Below are 19,169 nucleotides of genomic sequence, written 5' to 3'. Positions count from 1 at the left end.
AACAATGTAAATCTTTAATAAACTAATAATTATATTACTGAGATGAGTCATGTGGTATAAGTGTACTCTTTTATGCTGGGATTTAAGAATGAATGTGATCATTGAATTATTTCAGCTTTGATAAGATTAGGAATATGTATTAACATTGTTTGTTTTTGTGTTTCATGTTGGATGTATTTTGTATTAAACTTAACAGAATTATGAAATTGACACTGTGTTCACAGATTCACTCATTTTAAGAAATAATTTGTTTAACTTCATAGGTCACATTTATTACAAGGACTGTGTTCGGAAACTCATTCTAACATTCCATTCTTACAATTATGAAGAATATAATATGTATACTGTGCACAGAACGCAAACTCTCTGTATGGACAGACACTACTGAAATCGTAGTGTAGGCCTACTGCTTTTTGGCAGATGTCATCCAGTTATTTGGATGACTTCTGCCAAAATGTGCAGAATATAATCAGAGCACACTGCATGGAACTTCAACACAATGCACCTTATATTTCCAAGGTGATGAAATTTTAAATTGTACGCAATAGTTATTTCATACAGTGCAGTGAGCAGTACACTACGATTTCAGTGTAAATGGGCGGGGTTTAACTGTCTGGCCCGACGGTGTAAGTGACAGGATTATTCACCAATCCTTGAACAAGTGTTTATTTTGTTTGGATGGCTCACCCAATTGCAATTGTTGGAATGCCAAAAGGGGTCGGAACTTTAATAGCGTCACTCGGAGCAGATGGCGGAGGTGGCGGGGAGCGGGTGCTGCTGCTGCTGCTGCGCTGGCCGGCGGGGAGGAGGGGATAACGGGGGACTCTCCACTCCAAAGGGGCGGTGGACGAAAGCTAATAACTTCAAACAAAACCCGAGCTTGATTTAATCTGGACAGAACTTTATTAATCAGCTGCGTTAAAAGGCTCATATTCTAGCTCTGCGGGCTCGAAGGCCTGAGGATTTGAGTGATTATTGGATAGAGTTTCAGTCAACACACAGACAAGCCCTTTAAATGACGGATAAATGCTCGGAAGACTATGCTGTAAGGGGTGTTTCTTCTGTTGACTATCTGAACTGTCACACCGGGTTCATTTATGACGGATTCGGACATTTAAACCACTGTTAAAAAGAAGGTTTATCTCACTTAGCTTTGCGGTTCTAAACTCGCTCATTCACAATTAATCTATATTAGCAGTTAGCATACACGGCTAATTTAAAGAAATAAATCCGTATTCAATAATCTCGGATCGATATTTTAAATTGAAGTGCTGTCAGTCCCGTGTTTTATATCCGGTTGTATTTATAACTTAGGTGCTAAAGACAGATCTTCTGCAACACTGTTTCTAAATTCATGCAGTTCTAATTAATGAACTGGCACAGTAGAGCCTCTAGCATCTCGAACAATCAGACAGTACACGCAGCAAATGCTGACTCTGTTCTGTGTGTCCATTTAAGCTCTTCATGGACTTACATTTAGGTTGAGTTCATTCATTGGATCCATTGATTCACATCTGATGACAGAAGTAGTCCAGTTGTGAGTTTCACAGCTCTGGGTCACAGAGGAACACTTCTGAGCAGGTAGAGTGAGTCTGTGATCATGGGGAATACAGTGTCCTGTTGCGTGTCCCCCAGTGGAAGCCCAAAACTGCCCCGACATGTGGAGTGTCTGGAGGAATATCAGATCAATACAGACCTGAGTGATGACACCGGTCCATATCTGCAGCATATCAGTGACCGAGAGGTTCCCGACGGTAGGTTCTGGTGGGTGGTGAGGTCTCGAACAGTAGTTATTTGTTAAAGTTCTAAGGTCAGGGGTCTTGGTTTAGGCCTAATTTATCCTTGTGATTGAAGATATAGCATCCTGCCGAGTTTAGGTCCAGCCCTGATCAAACACCCCTGAACCAGCTTATCATGGTCTTTGGGTTTACTTACATTATTGAACAGGTTTGGAGTTAAATTTACAAGAAGGTGAATCTCCACCAGCTAAATTGAACACCTCTAATTTTGGACTGATCAACTGAAAAGTTGCAGATTAAAATCCTTAAAGCTTTGAACTATTAAATATTATCATTGTGTCCCTGGTCAAGACACAACCTCAGGATACTCTCGGGTGACTACAGTAAGTCACTTGACAATTTTCATTTGCCTTGATAGGGTGGCAGTAAAATATTCATTTTTATACTTTGTATAAATATACTATGCTTATTTTTATCTCGTGTGCCACAGCTTCTTTAACAACTATGAGGCTGTGATCTGGTTCCTTTACCTCCACGATTCCTTTACATCTCACGTATCAGGTTTCTCTCAAGAGCTGAACATATTTAGTGCTCTTGGTTTATTCTGAACAGGGCAGAGTAAAGTCTATGGCATTTTTTGTCACAATAACAGTTATGCTAGACCAAGACAGAGACTCTGGGATGGTGTATGTGATGCCTCCTTTTATTGTCTGCCTGCTGTTTATATAGCCCGTGCTATTTTACACTCAGTGGAGACCTATGTAGTCCCTCACACACAGAAATAACTTGTGTGTGATGTACATTGCTCAGTTTAGAGCAGCATGTCTTCACTGGTTCAAAGCACTTTTGATCCCTTATGATTGGATTATTTCCGGTCATGTTTTGTTTGGAGTTTTATCGGACATGAGTATAAATAAGATTCCAAGGTTAACTGGCAGAGACGATCTTAAATGTGTGCCATTCCTGGCATCCCGGTGATGTAGATCTTTGGGACAGATATGTTCCCTCTCCTTATCCCTCTCTCACTCTTGCAGGTACACATGTGGCACATTTCTTTCATGAGCTTAAAGTTTGAAGTCACTTTAAAATTTCTAGGATAAATTCAGTTGTCCTGTATTTAACTGTTTCACCATATTCATATAGAGAATTACCTTTCTGTGGTGTGCCATTCTGCACTAGAAATTCGTTCCTTCCCTCTGTGAGGACATCTGGCCCACCCTCAGGGGTTATTTTTAACTCTAGGGGTGAATGGGAGTGGCAGCTGAGTACACCAGCTCTGGAGAGATTGCACCTGTAGGTGCAGAATGAATGAATCTCGGTTGTTCAGCACATTAAAGCAATAAGGAATGAGAGGCTTGTGTTACAGTGATTTTTACCACTGTTAAAGAGTGTTCTTAAGCGTGAAGTTCTACAGCCCCCTTAATGGAATGTTCTGGGTTTAATACAAGTTAAACTCAACTGATATAATTTGTGGCATGATGTCGATGACCACAAAAATAATTTCAACTCGCCCTTTTATTAAAATAATTTTTTTTTTTTAAGAAATTTGGTTACAGTAAGGTGCTTACAGTAGTCCAAGTGAATAGGGCTAGTCCATAAATGTTAAAATACACACTGTTTTAAAAGTATAACCACAAGACATAGCCTAAATGTTATTCACGTTAACATTATTTTAGTGTGATAACATCGCTTACTTACCTTATCTTTGCAAAGTTATATCAAATATTGCAACTTTCTTGCCATGGCGAGTTAAAGCCAGTAAACCCTGTATTAAATTTTATCACACTCAAATCATGTTAACACATATAATGTGTGTATTAAGCATTGATGGACTGGCCCCATTCACTGTTAGTGCCTTACAGTAAACACAATTTTTACTTATTTTTCTAAATAATTGAGGGACTAGTTGAAATTGTTTTCTGCTGTAAAAAATATGCTGCAAATGCTGTCGATTGAATTTAACTTGTACTGTACTAAACCTGGAACATTCATATAAATGTGGTACAATCACTGCATCACAGCCTCTTGTGGCTTATTGCTATAATTAAACAGTGATAAAAGACACCATAATACATACACTTCTAATACATTTCCTAATAATATTAATTATCAGGTAATATCAATAACAAAGTAATATAGTTAATTAGCCTAACTGTATGCTGTTTATAGTTGCCAAGCACAACTTCTTGCATTAAATTCAATATAAAAATTCAACCAATTATCTATTTTAAAATGGCTTCAAACATGGCACATACAATTTTGTGTCATAACTTCCCATTTTATATTTATTTTTAATTAAAATGTTCATGTTGTTATCTGTCTTATAAATGAAACATAAGCAGATTTACATCACGTAAAACCGTTTGTATGTAAACTGTCCAGTTGAATTGAATGCAACAATTTACAAATGATTTACACAGAAATTAATTCTGCTTGTGTTTCATGAATAATACATGCCCAATGTGTGCACCGCTAAGAAATTACGCTGTATTTGTGCGCATCCACGTTTGCAAGATGGTGCTAGTTTTGAGTTTTATCATTGAGCTAGCAAAAAAATGATTGGCTCTGACCTTGGATGTTGACTAAACTTCCTTGTGACATGGTGTTCCTGCACCTCCCTGTCAGTCTGCATTCTCTCTCGCTCCTGCCCATTGATCACTCTGGGGAAGGAGTATACGCCTCAGCTCCAACAAGAGTTCAGTCAATAAATGTGTCTTTAGGTTAACCTAAATGGACTTGTCACTTTCAATTGGCCATGCCATTGTTTTTCTCTGGTTGGAGATGGCTGGACTGTGTTATAAAAAGATGTCAAGAATGGAACTGCGAGGTCCTGAAGCCGTTTGGAGGCTTTTATTTATTAGAAGATCTGTTTGGATGTACCTGAATTTAGCCCTTAGAAATTATCTCCATTAAGCAGTGATCATAGTTTAGTATAGGATTTTGGGGTGGCCTTTCGGTGAAAATAAATTATGCTTCAGACAAGAAACATACAAACCATACTAAAAGGGATGATGGAGTTATTTTCTAACATTGTGCCATTAAACCAAATGTCTAAGTTTTCAAGTTGCTAACTATAAACACGTCGATAGTTTAACTTCCTCTTCAAACCATTGTTGACGTCAAAGAGAAGAAGACAATGCCTACTAATGTCTAATGTGTTTAGATTGCTGCTTTGCTTTGACAAAATTTGGAACTCAATAATGCACAAAATTGAGCTTGAATAACTAGCATTTACACAATTGCACAATCCTTCAGATAGCTAGATACACATATTTAAAAATCATGTTATAGAGATCATACTCACGAAGAGCAATTCAATATTTTAAGATTTAAATCATTTTCATGATTTTTCCATGCTTGGAAATCCCTCATTTAAAATTCCCTGACATTTCCAGGTTTTCTATGATCGTGGGAACCCTAGAACTTGCACAGAGTATGTTTCGGGTCATACACTTAAGAGTAAAGTGAACCAAAACTGTTTGCCCAGAACTCCATTAAGCTTCTGCCTTGCACCTGGGCTACACCGCTTGCCAGTTTTGCAGCTCCCATGACATTGTTAGGACTTCCAAACATCTCCTTGGATTGTGTTTACTATTCAACTTAGTAGTACAGGCTCAAATTCTTTGACACTGTCTCTGCTGAATTCCAAGGAAATGCCTCTTCATTGGCTAATTCATGCCATGATCTGGGCATAACCCTAAATCCTAGTGAGATCACTTAGACAGTTAGTAGAACATCTTGTGTCTATGTTTGATGTTTGCACAATTTACTACAACAAATCAACCAAATCTATCTTTTAGCTACAGCAACACAACGAGAATGAGTGGTGTCTCCTGGGGAGATCAATTACGGTATTGGTCTTTTTGTGTGCTCCTCCTGTAAAGTGTCTGTCTGTAGTAAAGTTCTTTCTGATGCATTGGCACGGTTCCTGTGCTGCATGGCAGTTTGGGCGTAGCACAGGGAGTGAGGTCCCGTGTTCTCTTGCTTTGCCCATACAATGGGCGTATTGTGCCTGCTGTGCCTGCCCCCAGGGTCAGAAGGGTTGCAGCATGCCACTACCAGTCAGTCTGCATGCTTTGAGTAGGACGACACACCCACTTATTCCCCGTGTTGGGGAGTTGTTTTAATACATTGTGAAAGGAAGTTATGTTTACGTAAAAAAAATGAAAATATATAAATGTGTGTCTGTTGAAAAGGTAATGAACAGTCTTCTAGTGCCTCTTCATTTTAGTTTTAGTTTTGACTTATATTATGAGTATGTAAAATGTTTGAGTGAGAGAGAGAGAAGAGCAATGAGATCGGAATAAGTTGCAGGCAGGACTCAAACTTGCTGACCACATGAGCACCACGTGTCTACAGTATTTGTGCTGACCACTGCACCAAGTCATTGATAATCTAGTGAGAATAAAGTTTGAAAGTTGAACGTTTTTAGTACCAGAATAAAGACATTCATTAGTAACTTTTTCACATTTTATTACAGTGTTTTTATATTTGTAATTGTCCCCATCTCTTGTTGATTGATTGATTGATAGATTGATTGATTCTATTTTAATTCTGTCTTCTAGATTTGGCATTAGATTCCAACCCCTCAGATCATGCCCGGGCCAGCACGATTTTCCTTAGCAAGTCACAGACAGACGGTGAGTGTTTCCAACTTGACAACATCATAATCCTAAACTTGCTTTGTATCCATTGTTTTGAATGATCTTTTAATCTTTTACTGTTCTGTAATAGTCTGGTTATTGTAAATCATTTAATTTGAGATCTTATAAGTGGTTATCTGAGAACCACTATCCTGACCCATGCTGTTATAGATGGCAGGTCACTTTGTTAACTGGACACTGTCACAGCTTGCCAATATTTTATTTAGTTTTATTTATTATATATATATATATATATATATATATATATATATATATATATATATATATATATATATATATATATATATATATATATATAAAACCTCTTCCTTTCTCTTTTCAGTTCGGGATAGGAGGAAAAGCAATCACATAAATCATGTAAGTATTTACAGGTTGAAACTGGTCGTATGCTGGAACGTTTTTTTGCAAATGCATTAAATGTTGGTATTTTCTGTAGGTCTCCCCTGGTCTGCTCTCAAAGAAGTACAGCTCCTGCTCAACGATATTCATTGATGATAGTACAGTTAGTCAGCCAAACCTTAAAAGCACAATCAAATGGTCAGTAATAGTCCACTGTTTTATAATTGAAAATCTTTGGGGAAACTTGTAAAAGACTGTTTATAGCTAGACACACTATTCTACACATCGCAGTGTTCCAACATTGTGTGATCGCTTCTTAAATATTTGTATATACCATTCTATGCATGAAATAATAATTAGCAAAATGATAAGGTAGAGTACTTTTGGTTGTGTTTCTTATCTTTATTTGCATGATGACCACCTTTCTGATTTCTGTTTGCAGTGTTACATTAGCAATATATTATCACATTAAAAACAGGTAAGTTTCACTGTCATCCCCCCCAAACCCATTACTTGATCTAGCAAACAATTTGACCTACCTGAATATTTTATGAAATTTTGCATGTAAAATGTTAATATTTTAGTGGTTTTAAACAATTTCATTAATCCATTTTAGGGACTCTGATAGGTCATTGGAAATCTTCGATGAAAAAATGCATCCCTTATCTGTAAGTAACTCCACTTACAGATCAGCCACAACATTAAAACCACGCGCCACGAGATGCGGCTTGGCGCTGTTTTGTCGGCACGAGTGGGACCTACACAATATTAGGCAGGTGGTTTTAATGTTGTGGCTGATCGGTGTATATCTTGTTTCAGGTTTTTTTACTCAAGTTACTGGCACTCTTGTAGCAGATGATGAAATTCACACATTATAGTCCCAGTGAAGCATCCTAGTGCTGTTATACTAAAATCAGCTCACTTGGAATGCAAATAGTGCAAATCAGATAAGTGGACTGGAGCTGTAAAATAAATTTTTTATGGATTTTGTGTAAATATTGGTATATGATGTGTAAATATTCTACCTTTGGCAGAGGGAACAGGTTCCTGATGATTACTCCCGCACAGACCCCGAACACAAACTCATTTATCGATTTGTCCGGACACTGTTCAGCGCAGCACAGCTTACGGCTGAGTGTGCAATCGTCACTCTGGTAAGAGAATATTATCCTGCCCGACTTTGATTCCGTATTAAGGGGTATTCAAGTCATGTTGCATAGCCACATTAATGCATGGGCTTACCTATGCTTAAGCCCCAGGGCCCCTGGCTGGCTGCAGTCATGGCATCTGCCACCCTAGTCTACCCTGTTGGAGGACGTGTATATAAACATGTTCAGCGGGAGACACTGATATTAATATGGAGGCGGTGTGCAACAGTGAAAACGGTCCATGTAGCACATGGTCATAAGAGTAACAATGGTCTGCCTCTAGCCCCACCACACCCCATGTAGTGTGCAAAGACTTTTACCCAATATCTTAATGTGTTCATATTGTACAGTCTGACAACAATCGTAAAGGACTGTAAAACTCATACAGACTGCACTTGGCATTAAGCCTGCAAATCAGATTGGAGCTGCTGATTTTGAGCTTACTTTTTTGTTTGCAACATGTATCAGATGATCAGTAAACACATAGACTGTGACAGGCCTTATTCTACTTTGTGTCATGAGGAAACCATAAGCACCTTTCACGTAGAGATCCTGGGATGAATCCCGGAAAAGTCATCACTGGATCTGTTCTGGGTCTGCTAAATTTTGATAATTCACACTGCCCAGCTTTCCCGGAAACTGTGCGTGCATTCACACTCATCCCATAAAAAATCCCAAGACAAAAGTGACATCACGATGTGATGTCTATGTACAGTGTCTTAAGTATACTGATAATCCATATTTTTTCATACATTACCACAAAAAAACTAACAGTTAATTTAATCATCTGCACTGATTGTCCCAGTGTGAGATTTGCATGATAGCCAATTTGATAGATTTTATTCAGTTAAGTTTTGCCTACTTTTATAAATAGCTAATGAGATCATTTTTATATTGTTAGATTTTAATTGTTTTCGGCCAATAAAGAACAATAAAGATTGAAAGTGAAAGTGAAACCCGTAAGTATGTGTGTGTGTGTGTGTGTGTGTGTGTGTGTGTATATATATATATATATATATATATATATATATATATATATATACACTCACCTAAAGGATTATTAGGAACACCTGTTCAATTTCTCATTAATGCAATTATCTAATCAACCAATCACATGGCATGGCTTCAATGCATTTAGGGGTGTGGTCCTGGTCAAGACAATCTCCTGAACTCCAAACTGAATGTCAGAATGGGAAAGAAAGGTGATTTAAGCAATTTTGAGTGTGGCATGGTTGTTGGTGCCAGACGGGCCGGTCTGAGTATTTCACAATCTGCTCAGTTACTGGGATTTTCACGCACAACCATTTCTAGGGTTTACAAAGAATGGTGTGAAAAGGAAAAACATCCAGTATGCGGCAGTCCTGTGGGCTGAAAATGCCTTGTTGATGCTAGAGGTCAGAGGAGAATGGGCCAACTGATTCAAGCTGATAGAAGAGCAACTTTGCCTGAAATAACCACTCGTTACAACCGAGGTATGCAGCAAAGCATTTGTGAAGCCACAACACGCACAACCTTGAGGCGGATGGGCTACAACAGCAGAAGACCCCACCGGTACCACTCATCTCCACTACAAATAGGAAAAAGAGGCTACAATTTGCAAGAGCTCACCAAAATTGGACAGTTGAAGACTGAAAAATGTTGCCTGGTCTGATGAGTCTTGATTTCTGTTGAGACATTCAGATGGTAGAGTCAGAATTTGGTGTAAACAGAATGAGAACATGGATCCATCATGCCTTGTTACCACTGTGCAGGCTGGTGGTGGTGGTGTAATGGTGTGGGGGATGTTTTCTTGGCACACTTTAGGCCCCTTAGTGCCAATTGGGCATCGTTTAAATGCCACGGCCTACCTGAGCATTGTTTCTGACCATGTCCATCCCTTTATGGCCACCATGTACCCATCCTCTGATGGCTACTTCCTGCAGGATAATGCACCATGTCACAAAGCTCGAATCATTTCAAATTGAGTTCACTGTACTAAAATGGCCCCCACAGTCACCAGATCTCAACCCAATAGAGCATCTATGGGATGTGGTGGAACGGGAGCTTCGTGCCCTGGATGTGCATCCCACAAATCTCCATCAACTGCAAGATGCTATCCTATCAATATGGGCCAACATTTCTAAAGAATGCTTTCAGCACCTTGTTGAATCAATGCCACTTAGAATTAAGGCAGTTCTGAAGGCGAAAGGGGGTCAAACACAGTATTAGTATGGTGTTCTTAATAATCCTTTAGGTGAGTGTGTATATATATATATATATATATAGGGTTGGGAGGGTTACTTTTAAAATGTAATCTACTTCAGAATACATGCTGTAATTTGTAACGTATTCCATTAGATTGCTCAAGGTCAGTAATGTATTCTAAATACTTTGGTTTGCTTCAGCACTGGTAGATTTTTTCACTTGTTTTGACTATAAAAACTGCAAGTACAGTAAGACAAAATACACATGTTAAAATTATATTCTCTGAAAAACCTAAATATCTTCTGCAGTGTTGTTTCTAAAACAAGATTTATCTAACTGATCTTGTTTTAAGGATCTTTAGATATTTTTACAGGAAAAAAAATACAAAAATGATTATCAAGAATATGATTGTTGCCCTGATATCAAAGGTTTTACTAGAAAAAATAAATTATGATCCAACGTGAATTTTCTTGATAAAAAAATATGATCGTGTCTGGTAACTTGTGCATGTAAAATGGCTAGAAATAGCATTGTAACTTAGCATAATGCTGACAGTTTACACAAGATTTATGTCTATTTCCTATACTCCAAACTTACTTCAAACTCACTTCTCTGTCTGCTCGTATGAATGTAACACATCATAAGAAAGTGTTTCACTGCTGTTCAAATGCACTTTGGATCTCATTATTTATATGTATAAATGTTTTCCATCTGAAAGGACTAAATATTAAATTAAACAAATGACAATAAAATGCAAAGGAATCTTCTCAGTGATAAAAATACTTTGGAATGTAACTGAATTCTAATTATCAATTATTTAAATTGTAACTATAGTGGAATACAGTTACTAATGTTTTGTATTTTAAATACGTAATCCCGTAAAATGTATTCCGTTACTCCCCGACTCCACAACATTAAAACCACCTGCCTATATTTATTTATATATATATATATATATATATATATATATATATATATATATATATATATATATACACAAATATATACATATATAGCATATTATATTAACTTGTCACGGTGCATATTATTAATATTAAATGATAGAAAAAAATGACATAAAAAAACTAAAGATTTTCATACTGTCTTGCAACAGTTAAGATGTGTATTTGATTCAGTAATTGCTTTTGTAATCTAGATTAAATTCTTAACTGTGCAGCATTCCTAAAAACAACATATACTTGGAAAACTGACTTAATGTTCACACAATGGCGCAAATGTTTTTGTTTTTTTTAACCCCTGTGCACCGTAAACCATTAAATCTCTATTCTGCATACATACTTTCTCCTTCTCATAATAGATACGTTATCACTATGACATGCATCCAGGCATTGGCTCTGCCTTTTGTTCACACAGGCACGTTCTGGGATTGATCCCGGCAATGTTCTAGGTGGCTCCGGCTTGCATTCACACAGAAGGCTCTCTGGCATATCCTGGGATCAGAGCTTAGTGTGAATGAGATTATATAGTGTTTTACAGAAAGCAGGCAACTTTGGCTTTTGATTTGTGATTGAGGTGCCTTGGATAATTTTCCTGATGTCCGCTAGAGGGCAGTATAACTTCAGGGAATTAATCATCTTTTTTCTGTTCAACCTGTTTTGGACCCAAATCAATTCCTACCTCATCTATAACCTAAAATTAAAGCATGTAAAACACGTCTAAACTAATTTACATTCAGTCACTCCATTTGATAGTAAATAAGTATAATCTAAGATTTTAATAGTGATTTGCGAACTCGCACAAAGGCGCATACTTTATCGAAAGTTGCTTTGGTAAGAAGTGTTTGAAGAGAGCATACATGTAAATGTACACACTGTCTTTGCTACAGGTATATTTGGAGAGGCTGTTGACGTATGCCGAGCTGGACATTTGCCCGTCTAACTGGAAGAGGGTTGTGTTGGGAGCAATCCTGTTGGCCTCGAAAGTCTGGGACGATCAGGCTGTGTGGAACGTAGACTACTGTCAGATTCTCAAAGACATCACAGTTGAGGACATGTGAGTGAAAAAGAGGGCATAAGATAATATGATCACTTCCTCAGGGTTCCCACATTAATGGAAAACCTGGAAATATTAGGGAATTTTAAAACTGATTTTCATGGAAATGGAAATACATTATATCTAAAAAAAAAATGTGAACAGTGAGTATTTATTTATTTATTTATTTATTTCTAGTTTAAAGTTATGCAATCTTAATATTTTTTTAAGTTTTTAAATCATTATCCAATAATCCAGAATGACTGGTAAAGTCATTAACATTCATTGGTCAGATGTAAGAACCCTGCTTTTAGTTATGTTAAAATATTATAACTCATTTGTATGGTGGAAACCTTGTTAATCACAAGGCCTTTATATACAGGAAAGTACCATGCAAAATGTGCCAAACTGAGACGTACTGTGTCTCAATTCACTCCTCTGCCAAGTCATTCCCATCTAAAACTACTACATACTCTACAACATCCAATATATCTTGGAACAATCATGGAATATTTTCAAAAAAGTGTAGCGACACTTCACTTCAATACCTTGTTTTTATTTTGTTTGTTTGTTCTCTAGTCTCAATATCCATATAAATGACACAGACAGGATTTGTTTGTATGTGTCTGTTTTTTGTGGAGTTCTACCTGATTGTTTATGTTAAAGGCCATGGCCCTCTTCTTTCCTCTCTGCCCCTCCACTCTATTTTCATCCCTTTCATTGAAGCCGTCTTTGTGAGCCTCTGGGCTGGCGGGCTTCAAGTGCTCTCAGAGCTCCTCTACAATGGTCCAGGCTCTCGCCCACTCCATTTGTTGCCCCTAGCGACCAAAACATCACCTCCACCACTACCCATATCCACCTTAACCTTATGTCTGCTCTTCCCAAAACATTTGGGTGGCTATCTGCACAGTGACAGTCTCTGTATCTGCTTTCAGATGCAGCAGAGCATCTCTATGATAGTTTTGGGGTCTATTGTTTAAGTCTATTGTTTATAAAGATTTCTTTCTTTTACTATTATAAAAGGGTATTTGAAAATGATCATGCACATGAACTATGATTTAAAGTGAAGGGAAAGTGTAAGTTTTTAGGTGTTTCACTGGTCAGCATTACATATTTTTTCACCATAAATCAATTAATAAATAGTCTAGGGGATGACACATTAATTTTAAAAAGTAAAAGTATTCCATGTAGTTTCTCAAAATATCATAATTTTTGTGTGTGATTAGACAAGAATGAAAACATTCTCTATAAATTTGTTTTAGATGAAGTTTAGAAAGTCACATTGCTGTTATTGCTTGACTTGTCATGTCAACTACCCAATAATTGGGATTGTGTTCAAATCCATTCAAAAAAATACTTTGTATTATGGCAGCATAATAGGGTAATACTACTATGGTAATTTGATATATACCATGGTACTGTTTGGTGATCATATCCATGTACCATGGTACTTAAATATTACTGTAAGGTACTTCAAGGAATACCATTATTGTAGTGTCCAAACATAATGATATCACTATACTTCGTTTTCCAATAACTTCTCCATGGTGTTTTTATGGTAACATGGCACTTTTTTGTAAAAGTAACACTTACCTATTTGATTTGAACAGAGATGATTTAGTCTTGGTTCAGCTTCTGTTGTATTTGAACTTTATAAGGAAGGTCATAAAAGATACATTTATGATTAATCTAATCTCTTTGATCCGTATATCAGGAACGAAATGGAGCGACATTTTCTGGAGCTGCTGCAGTTTAACATTAATGTCCCAGCCAGCGTCTATGCCAAGTATTACTTTGACTTGCGCTCTTTGGCAGATGACAACAATTTGAGCTTCCCCTTGGAGTCTCTGAGCAATGAACGAGCACAGAAATTAGAGGTGGGCAGCAGATCTTCTAAACAGTTGGTTGAAAACTTGCTGGACGTAAGGTCATATACATCCTCTGTTAATTGGTCTATTTATGTGGAAGATGAAAAAAAAAAAAAAAGTTCAGTTGTTCTAAAAAGAGAGGAAGGTTCTGCACATTAACTTGTGTAAATGTATTCTTTACTCCATAGGCAATCTCAAGACTATGTGAGGATAAGTACAAGGATTTGAGCAGGGCTTCCATGAGGAGATCATTCAGCGCAGACAACCTAATTGGCATTCGCAGATCCAATGCCATTCTCTCTTAGAGCTTTTCCTCAGAAACATCACCGTTCCAATCCAGAGCTCAATGGACAAAACTTGTTCTGCAGTATCTCACCACCTTTGGTTGCAATGTTACACCAGCCAACAGACCCTACATACACTTTACCCAACCAATGCAGAACAACATGGAGACAAAAACAGACTGAACTATTTTTTTTTTGCTTACTATGTAGGCTGCTAGCTGTGAACTTTGTCAGTTTTTAATTGAAATCATTTGCAGGAGTATTTTAAATAAACACTAATCATGTAACAGGTCTTTGAAGAATGTGTTTTAAAGGTCACTTGAACCAGCAGTTACTTTAAAAAAAAAATAAAAAAAAAAAAACACTGGGATTTCAATATCTAAAGCTTTCGAATTGTTTTGGACCAGATCTGTTTTAAACAAAGTAAATGATAAACTGTGAGTAAAGTATGTATTTGTGACAGTAGAAAAATAAATAAATACAAGAAGTGAAATAGGCTGAAATAGTTAAGTGCTAAACCAAGCACCAAAAGTACACAAATGCTGTATCGTTAGGATTTGTTTTAGAAACATTAACCCAAATTTGCATTTCAAAATAAAGGGAAGCACAATAAATGATTGAACAAACATTTTATTTGCAGGTTCACAGATTGTTTCTCACTTTTATTCTCTACCAGTAAGAGAAACAAAAACAGGTTAAAGACACTTTTCATAAATATCTAAGAATCTCTTTGAAATTGTAGCACTGAAGATGATATTTTTTACTAAACAAAATATGTACAAAGTTGCAGTCTGGACTATTAAAAAAAAAAAAAAAAAAGGATGCATCTTTTACAAGATTTACAAATGACTATGTACACACCCAGACTCGCAACAAAATTGTAAGTAATGCAGAGTAGTCAGGATAATTGTTCAGCTTAAAATTCACTTTTTTGAAAAGCATAATTAAAAAGAGGTCAAGTTATTTCTACACCAGTTTGTAAAGTAAAAAGAGGCAAAAATACTTATTTGTATCTTAATGCTCAGTTGAAACTCTTGGGGGAGAAAAAGAAATAATAAAAAAAAAGGCATTTACAGAGAGCTACAAAACCAACACTGCTTTACAGATTCTGTCAGCTAAATATACATATCCAACACCAAGGATTCAAAATTAATAAAGAAATTACATAAAAAAAAATATTTAGAGAGACACGCTCTTAAATGTTTTAAAATGTCATATTTGGTTGAGAGTGCTGTTAGGTAAATTTAGGATGGCTGCTGGGATAACAATTAAACTTAATTAGACAATTGAACCACTGAGCACAAGAGAAGTCAGGCTCCGATTAAAGAAATAAATGCTCACCTAACTGCCCTACTGATCTTACATTTACATTCTACAATTTAACACTGCCTAATAGATGCTACCCAACAATATTATCAGTGGAAAAATAGCTCTGATAATCTTTTTAAGTAAGATCTTCTAAGAGACAGAACAGTCAGTGTGATCCTGTTAAGAACTGCTTGCAACAATGATTAAAGTCATGAATTTGAACTTTCATACCTGTTAGACAGTTGCATGAACACTAAATTAAAATAAGCATCTTCCTCTCTTTTTTTTACAAATTGTACTCACTTGTGCAAAATTTTTTATAAAAACGGTTATTCTTACTGATAAAAAACACATGCACGCATCTCTCCACGTTTACCTTAAAAATACATTTGTAAAATTAGATGACTAGGATTGGTGTTAAAATGCTACAAAACAACATCCTACCCACATCCTGTAAATATGCTTAAGTCACAAACACAACAGAGTGACTGTTACCTGCAATATCACAATATCCTCGAAAAGCACATTTACAAGAATACACAAATAAATTAAATATCTCCACAACGTCCTGAATAGAAAAGTGTATCATTTCATCTGAGAAATGTTGTGGTCCATACCAAGCCATTTATACGCCATTCATGAAATAAAAGCCACAGATAACAACATTTAAGATGCTTGTGACAATTGTAATAGGTACATTAATCATCTTTAACCTCACATGCACTTTGTTTACACAAAGTATCAACATTTTCATTGTTTTACAAATTATATCCATGAATGACTAATGAAATAAACAAGAATCTGTAAAAACCCTTCATAGTACAACTGTGCCTTCCATTATCACTTAATGTGGAACATGTAGAACTGTTGGTAGAAGGCTGAATAGACACCTGCTCACTCAGAGTCACGACCTGCAAACTACATGCGTCACTCGCTTGAAGGTTGCAGGGTTTATAAAATATTGGGCTATCTAGCCAATGTTTAGACATGTGATGAGGGTGCTGTTTTGTGGTAGGTCCCAGTGGGTGCTGTTCCAGCTTGGGCTGTTAAAGCAGTACTGGCCTCACTGTACAAGGACGAGCCCGATACGGGTGGCTTTCGGGTTCTACAGGGGACAAAACGTGCCACAAAGCGCCTCCATGATTCTAGAGTCTTCCCTGACCAAATCCATACACCTGATGTTATGCCTACAACCAGACACATGAAATATTTTAACATAAAGACAGCATAGTCCGGGCCCATGCCCAGTTGCTGGCGCTCGGACAGGCAAGAACAGGCCAGTGCCCTCTCCCATCCTGGTCTATAATGTTGCTCATACACCAGGCATGCCACCACAATAGTTGCGGGTACTGTGTAAAGGACGGTAAAAAGTCCAATCCGGATCATTAGCTTTTCCAGTTTGTCAGTCTTAGTTCCTCCCTGCTTAATGACACTACGGATTCGGAAGAGTGAAACGAAGCCAGCGAGCAGGAAGAGGGTCCCGGTGAAGAGGTAAACAACCAGTGGGGCCAACACAAAGCCACGTAGGCTCTCTAGGCTCTGGTTGCCAATATAACAGATGCCAGCCACAGGGTCGCCATCCACCGAGCTTAAAGCCAGCACAGCAATGGACTTGACGCTAGGCACTAGCCAGGCAGCAAGGTGGAAATACTGGGAGTAGCCTGCAATGGCCTCATTTCCCCATTTCATCCCAGCAGCCAGGAACCAGGTGAAGGAGAGCACCACCCACCAAATGGAGCTGGCCATTCCAAAGAAGTATATGAGCAGGAAGACCAATGTACAAAGGGCTGGACCCGTGGTGTCATAGAGGATGTGCTGTTGATCTCCAGAGCCCTCGCAAGCCACCCGCTCATGGCCTGCAAGCAGTCGTACAATGTAACCCAGCGATACAAACAAATAACAAGCAGCCAAGAAGATTATGGGCCGCTCAGGATATTTGAAACGCTCCATGTCAATGAGAAAAGTGGCCACAGTGGTGAGCGTGGAGACAAAGCACAGCACCGACCAAAGGCCAATCCAGAAAGTCGTGAAGGTGCGCTCATCCTGGGAAAAGTAGGGTTGGTGGCATGGCAAAGCACAGTTGGGCAAAGAGCCAGTATGTACACGGTTATATAGAGTGTGTGCTTCTTTTCTGATGGCCACCAGGGGGTCTCGGCAACGGCACTCATGATCACACTTCTGTGGCAGTGCAAATTTTGCTGTGGCTCTATGCCGTGGTGTTCCCTTGGGGGTGGGTTTGGGGAAAGGAGGAGACAGAGTTGTGGTCTCACTGCTGTTTCGGTCCATACAAAGCCGATCTGTATCGCCCAGCATGGGCAGCTGCTCGCAACTCATCCGCTCTGGCCACTCGAACCCATACTGGATCATAAGAGGGGAGCAACCCCTCTTAGCCCGCTCACACACAGATCTGCATGGCGGCAAGGGCTTTTTGTAGTCTTGAAGACAGATGGGAGTGTACATACTGCAGAGGAAGAAAAGCAAGTCTGGGGAGCAACGAATCCGGACAAGTGGCCAGAACTGGTGCACCTCCAATCCAACTTCCTCCTGGGTGTCATGATTGAACTGGTTGGGCATGTAAGTGTGATTGTATCCAATGCCTTTGCACATTGGTACAGTGATCGGCTCACACACTATATCCTTAGAGGCAGCATCACAGAGCTGTGACAGTTGAGACGGCAGCAGAACACATAGCCAAAACCCAACCAGGTGCATCCCTGAGGTCGCCATGGTGAAATTATGTTTATCTGCAGGTTTCCCCATACTGAATTTTTTTAAATTATATAAATTCTTTAGTATTTTATCAGCTCAGGTTTTTCCCTCCCCTTCTTATTTTAATTTATTGCTGCTTTTCGGAAAGAAGAAATCCCAAAGGAAACCTTAATTGCTCCAGCAGCATGTCCACAGTCCACAAGGTTATAAATCACACTGAAGTTTCAGTCCAGAAAATGCGCGCGCTTGATTCCAACTGTGCTCGTGCATTTCAAACAGGCCATCATTGTAAACGCGGGCTGAAAATAAGAGTAAAACAATGTTTGTTTAATTAAACGGTTCAGTGAAACACCATTCCACTTTATTTTAGAGATAAATTGATTCATAAAAGTAGAATTTAACGTCTGAACTTACCGTGGTAAAGGACGCGCATCCGTGCACTGATTAGTGAATCATTCACTAAACAGACCGTGTAAAGGGCGAAAGTTCATTTCCCGCAGAAAATGTGTAACAAAGTAACATTTTAAGTGTCGGTTTCCTTTCTGCTCTGCTTTAAATTCCACATGGCAGGTGAATTAATCCAATGTTCCGGCGGAAGGTTGAACGATTGACAAACAAATGACGCCAAAGGCTAAGGGAAAAAGAGAATGGAAAAGAGGAAAAATAAAAAGTATTAACTAAAAAAAAAATAATAATAATCTTCAAGAGTAGCCTATCATCAAATAGTCTAAAGTAAAAGTAAATAAAATAAATAAATAAAGTAAAATCACCTCTCGCATTAGTGTCCTAGGGCAACAGGTTTCAGGTGCTTCCTGCCATGTGTTCTTTTACGCACTTTGAAATGTATGAACTCCACAATTCTAGACGACACTCTTTTCTACCTTTTTTTTATGAATAATTTTTCCGCAGTTGCTGAGCATGTGATCCTTACTGT

At 38.0% G+C, this 19,169-nt stretch overlaps 2 protein-coding genes across 3 annotated transcripts; one reads left to right on the top strand and one right to left on the bottom strand.

The window, feature by feature from the left end:
• The first annotated feature begins 752 nt into the window (after positions 1-752).
• ccnyl1 (cyclin Y-like 1) lies at positions 753-14,539 on the top strand. Its single transcript, XM_052148435.1, has 10 exons — positions 753-1,754; positions 6,305-6,379; positions 6,726-6,760; positions 6,840-6,940; positions 7,185-7,220; positions 7,359-7,410; positions 7,777-7,896; positions 11,921-12,087; positions 13,781-13,943; positions 14,123-14,539. Exons 1-10 carry the CDS (start codon positions 1,601-1,603, stop codon positions 14,237-14,239), a joined length of 1,020 nt encoding a protein of 339 aa, XP_052004395.1. The 5' UTR covers positions 753-1,600; the 3' UTR covers positions 14,240-14,539.
• A 203-nt stretch (positions 14,540-14,742) lies between these two features.
• On the bottom strand, positions 14,743-19,169 carry LOC127658889 (frizzled-5-like). 2 transcript variants are annotated; one of them, XM_052148433.1, is made up of 3 exons: positions 19,006-19,169; positions 18,650-18,866; positions 14,743-18,534 (listed from the first exon to the last, which is right to left on the bottom strand). In XM_052148433.1, exon 3 carries the CDS (start codon positions 18,284-18,286, stop codon positions 16,508-16,510), a length of 1,779 nt encoding a protein of 592 aa, XP_052004393.1. In that variant the 5' UTR covers positions 18,287-18,534; positions 18,650-18,866; positions 19,006-19,169; the 3' UTR covers positions 14,743-16,507. The 2 variants fall into 2 exon arrangements, with proteins under 2 accessions (XP_052004393.1, XP_052004392.1); XM_052148432.1 differs by having other exon boundaries at positions 18,650-19,169.

Source organism: Xyrauchen texanus, chromosome 18 (assembly GCF_025860055.1).
Source record: "Xyrauchen texanus isolate HMW12.3.18 chromosome 18, RBS_HiC_50CHRs, whole genome shotgun sequence".
Lineage (NCBI taxonomy): Eukaryota > Metazoa > Chordata > Actinopteri > Cypriniformes > Catostomidae > Xyrauchen > Xyrauchen texanus.
Note: the sequence above shows the minus strand (reverse complement) of the source record. Positions and strands in the feature narration are given on the sequence as shown.

Bases quoted from the DNA above. Each gene is read 5' to 3' on its own strand.
- LOC127658889 (XM_052148432.1), bottom strand. From the start codon at position 18,286: ATGGGGAAACCTGCAGATAAACATAATTTCACCATGGCGACCTCAGGG.
- ccnyl1 (XM_052148435.1), top strand. From the start codon at position 1,601: ATGGGGAATACAGTGTCCTGTTGCGTGTCCCCCAGTGGAAGCCCAAAA. The intron at 6,761-6,839 runs GTAAGTATTTAC...TATTTTCTGTAG, and splicing joins AAAGCAATCACATAAATCAT to GTCTCCCCTGGTCTGCTCTC. The intron at 7,221-7,358 runs GTAAGTTTCACT...AATCCATTTTAG, and splicing joins TATTATCACATTAAAAACAG to GGACTCTGATAGGTCATTGG.